Below are 15,866 nucleotides of genomic sequence, written 5' to 3' on the forward strand. Positions count from 1 at the left end.
CGCAGGGGCAGTTGAATTTTCTCTCTTTCCAAAAATATATCTTCGCAACAGCCAGTTGTTCAAACCTTCATTTCTCCAAGTTCGTGTGGATTACTGCTGATAATAACAATATCGTCAGCAAAAGGCAAATGATTGAGAAATTCTCCATTTATTTTAATTCTTTTTGTCGCAATCCAGTTTCCCGAATACTTCTGAAACAGCGGTAAAGAGTTTTGGTGAGATAAAGTAAAATCATTGTGTCTGACTCCTTTTCCAAGTTTAATCTTTGCTTTTCCTTTATCAAACCTATCATTGCAGATTGCTTTGTCATATATTTTCTTTATGATATTGATGTCTTCTCTACCCTAATTACATCTAGAGCTTATCCATTGTACTAAATCCACTTCGAAATCCTGCTTGTTCTTTTGGTTGGGCTTCGTCCAATTTGGATTCCAGTCTATATATCAGCACTTTGGCGAAGATTTTATAAATTATTGATAAGAGACTGATTGGTCGATAATTCTTGATATCCTCTTTTTCACCCTTTTTTGTAAAGAAGAACCATCATTGTGTTATTCCAATGTTCAGGAACATCTTATTTTGTGAGAAAGTTTGTGAACAAAGCAGCTAGCATACTGGCAAATTCTTCTCGTGCTTCTTTAATAATGTCTATTGAAATCCCACCTGGGCATTTCCCCTTTTTTCATTCATCTTATAGCCTTGTAGACTTCTTCTTTTAGCACAGTTGCTACTTGTACAAATTCTGCTCCATTTATTTTGTTCCTGCTCCCTTTCCTCTGTCTCAATCCTGTTCTTCATGTTTGTATAGAGAATTATAAAATTCCTTCAAATACTAATAATTTCATTTCCATCCTTTGTGATAGTTCCATCTTTCCCTTTTAGTCCAAAAATTTCCTTTCTCCCCACTCAGTTTTCATTTTGTATATTTCTCAGTATTTTGTATACTCAGTTTTCAACTCCTATAATATTCCAGTGCTTTGTTTACAATATCGCAACTAAACTACCTGACATCTTGTGTAATCCGCTTTCATAATGTCTTACAAAGTTCTGCATATTTCACTTTTGATTTAGGGTCATTCTTCTTAATCTGAAATTCTCTCAAGTCTTTCATCAATTTCTTTATTTCTTCTGTTATTTTCTTCATCAGCTTGATTTCTTTTTCTCCAGCGACTTCTTTTGCTACTTCTTTTAGGGTAATGGTTCATCGTGGTGACATCTTGTCTATCTTCAGTGGCGTTATATGACACATCAAATCAGTTCTTCAGCTTTAACTAGAATTTATATTGATGCTCTTGAAGATTTGCCATATCTATGACAGAAAGTTTTGCTCTTTCCATTCTAGTGTTAATCATTATCCTACATCTCACCAGTCAGTGATCCCTTCCTGTATTGAATTTGTTGAGAACACTGCAGTCGTGGATCATATGCTTCTTATTAGACAGGATGTAATCAATCTCGCTTGTTGTTCCAGTTGGGCTTCTCCAGCCAACGGCCATACCATGCTGGAAACACGGTTCTTGTCCGATCACCGAAGTTGAGCAGCATTGGGCGCGGGTAGTACTTGGGAGGGTGACCACCTGGGAACTTTGCATGCTGTTGGCATCACTTTTTTGAGCTGTCCGAAGCTTACAGGAATTCCACTCTTGAAACTGAAGTTGGGCTTCTCCAGGTCCATTTTCTTGTCCACTGGCAAGTTAGATTTTATTTTCTTCGTACTTCACAGATTCCTAATATGTCCCAATTTATTCTTTCCATTTCTTCCAACTCCTGTAAACAATTTTCTGATGAAAGAAATTGTCTGTTATACATGGCCATAGTCATCATTTTATGGCAGCCTGGCCCAACCCAGAGATTCTTAGCACCCTCTGTCTTCATGTCTTGCTGGTCGCTGCCATAACCAGGGACACTGAGACTGCTGAGGACTTGGGGCCTTAGTTTATAAACAGAGTTCATATTTCTTTTTAGAGAGTTTTTGGGCGTAATCCTCCATGTTGGCCAGTTCGGGTTGCAGGAAGCCCATCCGCATCCATTCACCATGTGTTAAACATAGCTACTTACTGGCTGCACCACAAGAAGGTGCAGATTGGACCTTAAGCCTCTACTCCTAGTCTATTCCTTCAAGTTCTGATAATGAAATTATTTTGAAGGGTCTTCTAGTTAACAAGCAAAGACTATTCAACAGACCTATATACTTGTATTTCATGATATATATTGATTGATATATATCAACGAACCCTGGTCATGAGGGGTTCAAATGCCATATGGGGGAGAACCATTTCAAACAATTTTCAGATTACCAAATCCCCTTGAGCGAGCGAAGCCATGGGTAACATCTAGTAATTCATAGGGTGATGAGGGATTGATTACGTAGACTTGAAGGATAACCGTACTCATCCCTAGCACCAAAGAAATAGGAATTGGAAACACTGATCAATGAAAATATTAATGTTGAGAACATTGCTGCCAAACCTATAGCAGATTACTTTCGATCAGCCAACCTCCTATTTGTAGATAAGATCTAACATCAGTGTTGCACAAATTGGGCCAAGTGTATAGGGATACACCAAAAAAAAAAAAAAATAAATAAATAAATAGATAAAACAAAGCTGTCTCCCAAATTAGTACTACCATTTTAAAATAATTTATTGGCCTGTTCTATCTTATGTCACCTCCCTATGTAAATATATATGTGATTTGCATAGTTTTTTTTAGTTTTTTTAAACATTGCTCATAATTTCAGAAAACTATAATTAAGTACATGACAGATGGTATTCTTCTTCGAGAATCACTTAGAGAGTCAGATCTAGACAATTACAGTGCCATTATAATGGATGAAGCTCATGAACGTTCACTAAATACTGATGTATTGTTTGGCCTTCTAAGAGAGGTGAGTTTTCCTCATTAGTTTATGTTGTTACTGATACAACATTTTTTCATGGATCTGTTTCATTTTTTTGATAGGAAAGCATTTTTATTAATTCATAATTTAATTGCGTGGTTTTTGTAATTTTTTTAAAATTTCTTTCACATATATTCATCAAAGTCTGGTTAAAATATTTAACCAAGAAAAAGACGTGCCTGAAGTTGGATAGATTGTGAATGCCTGCTGTGATGATATCTTAAAAGAAATATTTTCCTAGAAATTCTAACTCAATATTAATACTATATTTATGAAAATTATTTTTGTGGAGAAATAAATATGTGCGTAATTAAATTTTTCTTAGATTAAGATAAATGAGTTTCTATTTCATCATTTGTGATATATGAAGTATAGGCTATATAATATATACTATATTTAATTTGCGATCTATACTATGAAAAATTACAGGTTGTGGCTCGTAGGCAAGACTTGAAACTGATTGTTACATCTGCCACTATGGATGCCTCCAAATTTGCTACTTTTTTTGGGAATGTGCCATCTTTCACTATACCTGGGAGAACTTTTCCCGTCGAACTGTTTTTCAGTAAAAATCCTGTTGAAGATTACGTTGATGCAGCAGTTAAACAAACTTTGCAAATACATTTGCAAACTGCTCCTGGTAAATAATAAATTTTTTTTGTGCTTGTAATGGAAATGATATTTATTTTGTAGTGTTTTATTAGTTAAATTAAATTTATTAAGTAAAATTTTTACTTTTCATAAGTAAAAATTTTGGCGCTCAGGTTAACAAATTATAAATTTGATTTTTATGCATCAGAATTCATTACATTAAATATTCTGTATTATACATTTCTGTTCTTGATAATTCATTTTCAGGAGACATTTTGATATTTATGCCTGGTCAGGAAGACATTGAAGTGACATGTGAAATGATTGCTGGTAACCAAGTCAATTTTTTTTGCACATGTCAACATAATATCAACATAGTAAATGATGTAATAAGCTTATGTGATTATGAAATAGTAATCTTATGTAGGTTTTTAAATTTGGGGTGGTTGTTTCTTTTCTCTTCATTTCAAGCTCTTTATTACCCCTCCAACATTTCATAACTTCATTCTAAATTTTAAAAAAAAGTTGTGCATAAAAAAAAATTTGTATTAAATATCTCTTGTTGATAAAGCTATCATTCCAACACCATTTTGTAATGACCACAGAAACCAATGGTAACATATTGTACAGTAACAAAAGTTGTAGTTTCTAGTGTCATAGTGATACTGAAGAAATTTTTACAAATTATAAATCAATCTTCTTTTTTTGTATTAATGTAGAAAAGCTGCGTGAACTCACAGATGCCCCACAACTAGCCATTTTGCCAATTTATTCACAGTTGCCCAGTGATCTACAAGCCAAAATATTCCAAAAGGCTCCAGATGGCGTCCGGAAATGTGTGGTTGCTACAAACATAGCCGAAACATCACTCACTGGTAAGGATTTCTGTACTGACACCCATCCATGTTCAAGTCACTGTGAAATTAAAATATAATTTTTTTTGGAAGATTCAATGTCCTATTCAGTCATCTTGTTTATAAGATGTACCCTTTTGCTGATTCGGGAAGTGTATGTTAGAATCGATGTGTGCATTATAAGCGAGGTCTTGAAATCAGCTTATATAACAGTTGTAGCCAAACACTGTTTGGAACATAATTTATTTAAGGAAAACACAGATTACATCGGAGAGATAACAGTGCCTACAATACAAAACAGCATGGCGTGGATGCCACAACAACTTCCTTGTTCGAACAACTCTTGAACGCTACTACCATGAGAGTAGATCTCGGGTGCGCTACCTAAATTTATGGGAGTGGTCGGCCCTGACATTATTCCGTTATATATATGCATAATCTACATTATTGACATTGTCCCAGACAAAATAAGTTTATGTAGCACATAATTATGTTTAATATATGAATGTCGCTTTTAATTTATTTTTCATGAGGAATTTTAAAATCTATTGAGTATGGTACATACATGATACATGGAACATGCATGTAAGGTGTTCCCCCATTGGGAAGGAGCATGATGGGAGTAGAAAGCGTGGGTGGGGGAGAAAGGCCCTCGACGAAGAGAAAAGAAGCTTGGTGTGTTTTCGGTTAGTTAGAGAGTGGCTCCTGTGGACTCAGGAGGTAATTTCAAAGGCTCGCTGTAAGCGAGGAGGACGTGTTAATAGTATAACGTTTATTATGACAAAGTATGATTAAACCAAATATTATATATAAAAGTGGCAGAGAGTGCTTATGATTGTGTGTGGCAATTATTCATTGAAAACGAACCCTACATAGTGGTGTCAGCAGTGCGGTCAGTAGAACTATACTGAATGGAAACTGACTATTTTGTGCGAAGGTGATCGCAGGAATAAATCATTGTTAAGCGGTTGACAAAATAGAAGGATCAGGACTGATCACTTGGCGTAGCTGATCACACATTGGGTGGTCACCAGTGTCTCAAGACATCGGAATATTTATGTGAAAGCTCGACCATCGGCAGAAACGAACGAGCATCAAGACTTTCGCCTATACTGAGGTGAGCAGTCACATTTTTTTTGTTTGTTAGGTGAAACCGAACTATTTTCGTACCGTAATTTCATTCGATACTGATTTCAAAAAGAAAAAAAAAATTAAAAATGACCGTCTTTGCCCGGGGACGAAAAGAGGACCTGCTGCTTTTAGCAGACGAGTTACGGGTGGAAGTCCCCAAAGACGCAAAGGTTGTGGATTTGAAAGAGCTAATTGTGAAAAGCCCTCATTATGAACCTGAATTTGTGAAAGAATTACTAAATAGTATTATCGACGAAAGAACAGAGCGAGAAGCAAGAAACCACGAATTAGAGGTAGAGAGAGTAAAACATAATGAAAGACGTGGAACACGTGGCAATAATGATTTTATCGGGTATTTGAATTTTATGAAAGGTGTAATACCAGAGGTGACGGAAAACATAGAGGATTGGCCTTTTTTCTTTCATCAAGCAGAAAATATGTTTAAGTTGTATGAGGTCCCGGAGGAATACCATGGGAAAATTATACTGTGTACTTTGAAGGGGAAGGCTGGATGCATAAGCATGAGACAGGCAGAACCCGATTTCGATGATTACAACAGAATCAAAGAGATGATTTTGAAGGAATTTCAAATCACTCCCATTGAACATAAAAAGAATCTAGATACGATGAAAAGGAAAGCGGAAGAAACGTGTCATCAATATGCGGTCAGGGTGGAAACAGCTGTAGATTTATACCTCAAATCGAGGGAAGTTAACACGTTTGAGGATCTGAAACAATTGGTCATCGTTGATAAAATAAAAGAAAGCCTGTCCCCAAACACCAGAACCTATATACAGTTGAAAGAAACAGACGGTTGGTTAGATGCAGTCAAACTCGCGAAAGAAGTAGATAATTACACGAGTGCAACAAATAATAGCGGTTCGCATTCAGGAAATGAGACAAATTTTTCTGACATAGGATATTATGATAACCAACGGAATAGATATTTTCGTGAGCGTGACCATGGAAAGAAATGTTCTGATCGGAAGCCACTTCGAGAGGAAGGTTGTTTCATTTGTTCGTCAAGATTCCATGTAAAAAGGAACTGTCCTGAAAATAAGAACAGAGTCAACATGAGTAATAAAAGAACGGGTAATTTGGATACGAGAGTCAACCAGATAGAAACAGAAAATGTACCGCAAGATCCAGAAGCGTTTTCAGTAACAGGAATCAGTATCAGTGACGATATCAGACAAAATTCGGGATATATTCAATCTATCACCGCATTGAAGAGAATGAAAGTTAGCATTGAGGGAAAAATTGTGAATGCATTGATGGATTCAGGTTGCCAAATTTCTGTCTTAAGAGAAGATTTGGTCCCCCGCCACAAGACAGAGTCTAAAGCAAAGACATATTTGAAACCTGCATTCGGAAAGCCTATTTTGGCAGGTTTGAGACACATCAATCTGGCCATTCCCAGAACGGACAAAACAAGTGTAGTCCACCACAGAGCTATCTTGTGCGCTATTACGCCCCACATAAGTGAGGAGGCCATATTGCATCCACAAATTATCAGCTTACTCAAAGGGGAAGTGAAGGCCCAAAAGTTCGCAGCTGTGAACAAGAAGGATATAACGGACAACGAAATGCAAGCAAAGCAACAGGGTGGGAGAGATGAAGGAGTAGGTGAGAGAGAAAAACAGAACACACCGTCACCCCACAAGAAGAATTTCGAAGAATTCAAAACATTAGTGACCCACTGGTTGCTGAATGGGAGTCAGCAGCGAAGGGTGAGTGAGGAAACAGCGGACTTTGCTCTTCCACAAAGAGAAAATGGGGGTTGGTTTTACCAAAAGAAAAAAAAAAGTTTTTTCGCGAAGGGCCCATAAAACTTCTTTTGAGGGACATGTACAAGAGTGCTAAGAAACAAATGACAAAGTCCAGTGCTCATTTTATTGGGAGGGGATTGTCAAGGATACAAAGGAATTTTGTATGTGCATGTGAAGCTTGCCAGTTGAGAGGAAAGAATGAAGTCTCAGACAGAGCTCCAATTACTACGTTAGTAGGGGCAGAACAAAAACTCATACTGTGCCCGACCATCATCACAGAACCTGGAAGCGGACACGGCAGGGACAGATAATGTAAGCGCAGACGTGATATCACGTTTACAAACAGAATGAATTGTGTGAACTGAAATAATGAACATTAATGTTTACTTGCGTTTTATTGCAAATTATGTAAATATTTATTGCTATCAGTATCGTGTTATTTGATCATATCCTAGTTTCTATTATCAGTATCAATGCATGTAATCACATTGTCTTGTAAAATATGTTATGCATATTTCACGCTTAGGAAGGGGGTAATGTAAGGTGTTCCCCCATTGGGAAGGAGCATGATGGGAGTAGAAAGCGTGGGTGGGGGAGAAAGGCCCTCGACGAAGAGAAAAGAAGCTTGGTGTGTTTTCGGTTAGTTAGAGAGTGGCTCCTGTGGACTCAGGAGGTAATTTCAAAGGCTCGCTGTAAGCGAGGAGGACGTGTTAATAGTATAACGTTTATTATGACAAAGTATGATTAAACCAAATATTATATATAAAAGTGGCAGAGAGTGCTTATGATTGTGTGTGGCAATTATTCATTGAAAACGAACCCTACAATGCATAAATATTTTCCCTTAACTTAATTGATGATTTAACTGGTATATTTGAGGTTATACTAATGGTTTTCATTCAAATGTGTCAGCATGAAAAAATAAATTAAAAAAAAACAACAACTAATGTTTAAGACTTTATTCGTCATCAATAAAGATGCTTTTGCATAGTCTTTCAATAGGTAACAATGTGATACTTTTAAAACAGTGCTTATTTCTGCTTTTACCATACTCAAAAATTGTTTATCACTGCCATCTATCAAGTGATTCAAAAGTACCAAAAAAAATTCATTAAATTTGAAAAGCATATTCTATGCAATTTTCATAGGACATAGAATTTTTTTAAATGCATTTTTTTTTTTATTGTAAGAATTGTTATACAGAGTGATTAAAAATAAACTGACACTACTCAGACCTATGTAGTGGCCATTCTGATGTAGATATTTTGCCGAAACTTGATATACAGAATATATATGGACCATGGGGAAAAGAAATATTCAATAAAAAATAATTTGATTTTTGACTACCAGGTGAAAAAGTGACACTATTTTATTGCAGTTATCCCCTCCCCCCTGGTCTGAATAATGTATATACCAAGTTTCAATATATTAAATACATCCACCACAAAGACGCTACATTGGTCTGAATAGTGTCAGTATAAGTGAACCGAAACTATACTGAGCTTTATTTTACTGACATTACTCCAACCCATATAGCATCCAGCGTGATGGACACATTTGTAATTGAAACTTGGTATATACCAGGTGTACAAGTATGAAATGCTGATTTTTTTTAAAAAAAACCATGTTAAATTCGGAAGAATGATAAAAATTGCTTTATTCAAAGTATGCTCTATGCTTGTTATACATTTCCCCCATCTTTCTTGAAATTTGTGAATACCAGGCCAGTAAAAATCTTCCCCTTTTGCTGCAAACCATTCATCGAGCTATTTTTTCACATCTTCGTACGAACCAAAGTGTTGCTCAGAAAGTGTGTGACCCATCAATGCAAACAAGTGGTAATCGGAAGGAGCCAAGTCTGGTGAGTAAGCACGTAGGGTAGAACTTCCAGCTGAGTGCTTCCAAAGTCCCGCGAACCGCTTTTGCTGTATGTGATGGAGCATTGCACATTGGCCATTGAACATTGTCAAGGATCATTTCACGTTGTCATAGGGCATTGCGATTGGAAACAGCTTGTTGACTAACGCCCAATTGCTCTGCGAGTTGTTTTTGTGCCTGTGTAGTATCATCTTCGTCCAACAATGCTTCCAATTCCACATCTTTTTTTTTGGCGGTTTTCCATGTTCGTTGTCTGTAACATCGAAGTCGCCACTTTTGAAAAACCGAAACCATCATTCACACGTATCTTGAGATGGAGCATGTTCACCATAAGCTTCTCAAAGTAATCGGTATGATTCAGCAACAGTTTTCTTCAAATGAAAACAAAATAATTAATGCTGTCTGCGAATGCTCTTTGTTCAGTATAACTTTCGACATATCGAACACAACAATACAACACTATGCACACACTTTTCCAATTTATCACTCGTGCGCATCTGACACTTGTTGATGACACAATAAAATGGCACAGCGTCAAATCTTTATATCACAAACTGTATTGGTGCACCATCTGTTTTCTGAAATCCGCATTTCATACTTGTACACCTGGTACGTTATTTGGACCACAAGGAAAAGTTTACTATGATAAAAAAAAAATATCCACATTTGCACGTGGTGATCAAAAATTGAACTTTCTTTTATTGAATCTTTCTTCTCCCCCCCCCCCCCCCCCGGTCCATATATTCTATATACCAAGTTTCATCAAAATATCTCCACCAGAATGGGCACTGCATGTGTCTGAGTAGTGTCGGTTTATTATCAACCACCTTGTAGTTGTTACTAACAGGTGGCACGTTTTTGCAAAAAATACCATTACCAGTCTATCTGTCCATTGTTAATGTACAATTGTTCCTCCGTATTCATAGGGGCTATGTTCCAGGGGTGACCAAAAATAACCCAAACCCTAAAATTTTTTTTTTAGCCATCTCATTTTTACAGTATTTGCTTTGTGTGGAAGAAGTGAAAGTGGGGGGGGGGGGGAGGTGGGTTTAGTGATTCAAGGTGATGCTTTCTGGAAAAACAACACAATGTCTGCTAGTAGTTTCTTCTAAATTCCAGTTAATTTGTTAGAGTATAGCAACAAAGCTTCCTTTAACAATTTTTATACGTGTCAAAAATGTACCACAGTTGGGTCTATTTCATAGAAGTAATCCATTGCTGATTTAAACTTACAAAGCCTTTGCTATGTTGCTCATGATGAACTTCTAAAATTTTCTTCTTTTCAATCTTGATCATCTTCATATTATCACTTTTTCCAGCTTTCCCCTATTTTTCACACAAACTACTGGGAGACGGGATGACTTCTTCTACTTATCAGTACCTCAGGCTGCACTGATTCAATAATGACAGCTATAGTGTGTAAATTATGCAATACATTACGTGCATAACTTTTTTATCACACCCACATGTTGACATTGATGCCCCAGTAACACCCCACTTCACATCTCCAAAAAGAGATTTCGAAATTTTTCCCAAAGGATAGGGACAAAACATTATTAAATTCTGAAGAACACCTACAGAAAACAGCACTTTCTACATGATAGACATGTGAATCCAGGGGTATAGAGTAGCAGGTGTAGCTACAATAAAGACTAATAGAATCTTGATATATTTGACTGTAGACTCATTGATGCTGTAATAGTGGGAAGCTAACCTTTGTCAATATTTCGAAATTTCCTTTCAAGTTTCTCACTTTCAAACAACACATTCAAATACAAATACAACGCCACGACAGGCGAAATGCCCAACGAGGTGGCTGATAAAAATATGAATGTCATATATTTCAAAAATACAGCAACCCAATTAAAAATGCAATTAACACAAATTATAAACAATATATACACATGATAAAATATTATACAACGCCCATAAAGAATACTTATGGTTGTCTTATTCTAAGAATGGATAGCTTTTCGATTTACCCCAACATGTTTATCGTATTTCTTTTTAAACGCGTCAATTGTGTTGCAATTTCTACCTCCGGGGGTAAGCTATTCCCTTTATTAACAACCCTATTAGAGAAAAAATCCCAGCGACACCATAACCTTGCATTGTCCCTCACTAATCGATACTAGTGTCCCCTGGTAAAAGCAGTCGATTGGCGGTGTACTAAAAGTTCATGGTCCATTCTATCCATCCCATTGAAATTTTTGATCACTTCGATCATATCTCCTCGACACTTGCTTTCATCCAATGTAAACATATTAAAAAAATGAAGTCTCACTTCATAACTCAAGCCCTGTGTGCCAATAAGGACACGCATAGCTCTTCTCTGTACCCCTTCAACCAAGTCTATGTCTCTCTCTAGGTATGGTCTCCAAAACCTTACAGCATACTCCAGTCCACGACGAACTAAGCCTCGAAAAAGCGGAAGAATGACTTTAGGAGAACGCGAAGAGACCTTTTTGAAAATGAGACCAAGCATTCTATTCACTTTTTTGACCACTGCTGAACAATGTTCAGAAAACCTAAGTCGCTCGTGAATGAGAATTCCCAAATCAGTGACCCTAGTTGCATCCGTGATAGTGACACCATTCAACTTGTAAGAGAACCGTGGGTTGTTCGAACCAGAATGAGCGACCATGCATTTATCAACGCTAAACATCATGCTCCATTCATTTGCCCATGCTGCAATCCTGTTTAAGTTGGTCTGGAGCAACTCCCTATCGCTTTCATTTCCGATTACCCCCATTAGCTTTACATCATCTGTGAATTTGCTAGTAATCCCATTGATACCCTGATCGAGTTTATCGATAAAAAGTGAAAAAAGTATGGGGCCAAGGAGACACTTCCCTGAGGAACTCCACTTGTGACGTCTGTCCAACCAGAGAATTCCCCGTTCACCATAACTTGTTGCAACCTATCTCTTAACCACGATTCTATCCAATTCAGCAAGTTGCCCCCAATTCCAGTCTCGTGTAAACGCTTCAAGAATTTGCCATGTTGGACCCGATCGAATGCCTTCTGGAAATCAAGGTAAACAACGTCTACACTTTGCTCTTACCCAAAGCCTAAGTCACGTGATCATAGAAGCAAAGGAAGTTAGTTACACATGACTTTCCCTTCCTGAACCCATGCTGATTATCCGAGAATACATTATTCTCGTCTATCCACTTCACAAACTGCCTTTTGATGATAATTTCTAAAATTTTTGAGAGGGAGCTCGTCAAACTCACTGCACGATAATTTGACACCACTCCTCTACTACCCTTCTTAAATATCATAAAAACGTTAGCAAGCTTCCAATCTCTTGGGACGATACCCTCAGCAACACTACTCCTGTATATCTGTGTGACTGGCCCCAACAATTCATTAGCACATTCCCTGAGGACCCTGGGATAGATATCATCTGGTGCTTTGCTTGCACATACATTTCTTAGAAGATTTAGGACCTCCACGCCTTCTACTTGAATATCGTTGAGGGTTTTATTACCCCATGCAACACCCGTATATTGAATATCATTATCTCCATTAAAAACAGACACGAAAAAGTCATTGAAAGCACTACACATGCCTACATTGCTCTCTACCCTAGAGCCTCCTATCGAGAGGGGGCCAACTGTCCCCTTACATCCATTATTGACATATCGAAAAAATGATTTTGGGTCAGAGCCAATGTTATCGTTCAACCTAGATTCAACTTCCTTTTTACTATCCCTTATCGCTTTCTTCAACAGTCTTCTTTTATCAGTAAACAATGATAGGTCACCTTGTCCACTTTTATACTCTCTGAATACTCTTTTCTTTTCAAGATAAAGGTTCTGTCTTTATTATGTTATTGATACTGTTATTCAAACAACAGCTTTGTATAAATATTTTCAGAACCGCCAGGAAAAACTTTAAGAGGGAATTTTTAAATGTTTATTTAACATGTACAACTTATATTTTGTTTCAATGCAGGAATCTGTTCCCCTTTAGTGTTTTTCAAAAAAAACTGGAAAAGAGACTGCGATTACTAGAACTGTAAATACAGAGGGCCAGTTGTAATAATTTTGACAATAAATTTTACATTAGTTTGACAATAAATTTTACATTAGTTTGACAATAAATTTTTCATTAGTTTGACAATAAATTTTTCATTAGTTTGACAATAAATTTTTCATTAGTTTGACAATAAATTTTTCTTTAGTTTTAAAATTTCCATGATTTCTATGAAAAAAAATATCACCTGCATACAATACAAAAGTCTCACCACAGAGAGCAACAGGCCTACAACGGTACAGATATTCAAACATTACACTTCACTCAGAATTTGTAAAAGATGGCACCAATAAAAATTCACATGCAACACTATATACTTACTCATACTGTTAGGTACACACACTCACACTTCCAGCGCAACTCAATCAGTATTAAATTGTCCATGACGATAGATCAAAGTTCTACAGCTCTACAAAATAGTCCAATCCTTTGGGAAGGAGCTCAAACCATTCCAAGATTGCCTCGCTGTGTAGTCAGTGGTCATATATGTCTGCATACAATATATGCTGAATAAGTCACTTCAGCTTCATTTTTCCAGGATTTTGTTAGCACTATGTTATATCAGAATTATTTTCTAGGTTAAGACAGTAGTTTTGGTATGTTATAGCCACAGTGTATGTTTTAAAGGTTCACAAAATCCTTTCCCCCCACAACATTTTGTCCCAGACATCTCGCCCTGGTATATTTGGCCCCTGGAAATTTCACTCCTGACATTTTGCCCTTGATATTTCACCCTGGACATTTCGCCTGCCCTGAACATATGAGCGACCCGGTGAGTGACCATATCAGTGATCAACTGAATTGGACATTTACCCCCCCCCCTGACATTTCACCTGCCCTGACCGTATGAGAGAACATCAATGATGGTACAAGTGGACCAAGTGAGCTGGACACTTATCCGGGACAATGAACCTGCCCTGACTGTAGGAGTAAACATGTGAATGATGGTGTGAGTGACTGTATGAATGATCACGTAAGTTGGACATTTAGCCCCGATGGTATTTTGCCTGCCCTGACCATGTGAGTGATCAAGTGAACTGGAAATTTACTCCCTTCATATTTCACCTGCTCTGACCGTATGAGCAATGGTACAAATGACCATATAATGTGTGAACAGATGATTGATGGTAAGAATGACCATTTAAGTGACCGTATGAGTGATAAAGGAAGTTGGACATCTACTTGTGACACTTTGCGTGCCCTGACCAAGTGAGTGACCCTGTGAGTGATCAAATGAGTTGGACATATACTTCCTGACATTTCACTTGCCCTGACCGTATGAGCAATTGTATGAGTGACCATATAGTGAACATATGAATGATTGTATGAGTTACCGCATGAATGATCAAGTAAGTTATTTTATATCGGTAGACATTTACAGATTGGCATTTCACCTACCCTGACCATATGAATGACCGTAGAAGTGACAGCAGCAGTACAATAACAAAGTGAGTGACGAAGTAAGTTATCATATGAATCATCAAGCAAGCGACCATATGAGTGATCAAGTGAGTGACCATATGAGTGACCGACTACGTGAGTTGGACCAGATATCTCATTTTAAACCCGACATTTTGCCCCTTGTGTAAATGTTAGGTGAGTATGCTGCAGAAATTTGCACAAAAAAGCATAATATAATGTCTATTGCTGTATTGCTGTCACAAATGCATTGCCGTACGTATTAAGCGGGGGGGGGGGGGGTAGTTTGGGGGGATTTTAATGTTTTTCTTTAGGACTGTTATACTCCCGCTTATGTTTTGTTCATTATTAGCCACTCATACGATCATTCACTTGGTCACTCAAATTCCGTTACTAATTTGTTCATTATTATGGTCACTCATTCATCTTTTTCATTATTATGGTCACTCATTCATCTTTTTCATTATTATGGTCACTCAATACGATCACTCACTTTTTCATTATTATGGTCACTCAATACGGTCACTCACTTGGTCATTATTAAGTCACTTACTCACATAGTCACTCACTATATCACTCATACAGTAAATCACAGTCACTTGAAAACTCAAATAAGCACTCACTCGGTCACCCATATGGTCAATCACTCAGTAACTCCCTTCGACACTCATATCATCACTCACACAATCATTCATATGGTCAATCACTTCGTCACTCACTTGGACACTTATACAGTCAATCACTCGGTTACTTGCTTGGTCACTGATATGGTCAATCACTGTCACTCACTTTGGAACTCACAGTGAATCACTCATTCAGTCATGTGGTTAATCACTTGGTCACTCACTTTGGAACTCATACAAGCAGTCACTTGGTTACTGACCTGGCCACTCATACATTAAATCACTCGGTCACTCATGTGGTCAATCATTTGGTCACTCACATGATCAACTACTCTGTTACTCATACAGTCAATCATTCAATCACTCACTTGGATGCTCATACGATCACTCACTTATACAGTCAATTCCACACTCATACAGTCCATTCCACACTCATACAGTCCATTCCACACTCATACAGTCCATTCCACACTCATAGATACTGTTGCTCTCATGTGTCATTCTGTCACTCACTTAGTCATTCTGTCACCCACTTAGTCATTCTGTCACTCACTTAGTCATTTGTATGGTCACTAACTCACCCCTAAAGCCAATTTCACACTCACTTGGTCACTCACACAGACAGTTAGTTACTCATGCGTTCAGGGTAGGTGAAATATCA

The 15,866-nt window shown here is 37.4% G+C and overlaps 1 protein-coding gene and 1 pseudogene across 4 annotated transcripts in view; both read left to right on the forward strand.

Annotated features, from left to right (window-relative positions):
• Prp16 (ATP-dependent RNA helicase l(1)G0007) overlaps positions 1-15,866 on the forward strand; it is a 104,011-nt gene that overhangs the window by 50,179 nt on the left and 37,966 nt on the right. For all 4 annotated transcript variants that reach the window (XM_089249148.1, XM_089249152.1, XM_089249150.1 and 1 more), the window contains exons 12-15: positions 2,741-2,887; positions 3,329-3,539; positions 3,758-3,820; positions 4,210-4,365. In XM_089249148.1, the coding sequence (XP_089105274.1) occupies positions 2,741-2,887; positions 3,329-3,539; positions 3,758-3,820; positions 4,210-4,365 (577 nt within the window). The remainder of the gene's footprint in view (positions 1-2,740; positions 2,888-3,328; positions 3,540-3,757; positions 3,821-4,209; positions 4,366-15,866) is intronic.
• Positions 1,485-1,602, forward strand: LOC149070681 (5S ribosomal RNA; annotated as a pseudogene).

The sequence above is a fragment of the Pholcus phalangioides genome, unplaced genomic scaffold (assembly GCF_987345545.1).
Source record: "Pholcus phalangioides strain wild (caught in Gottingen) unplaced genomic scaffold, Ppha-v1.0 ptg000021l_1, whole genome shotgun sequence".
In the NCBI taxonomy this organism is placed as follows: Eukaryota; Metazoa; Arthropoda; class Arachnida; order Araneae; family Pholcidae; genus Pholcus; species Pholcus phalangioides.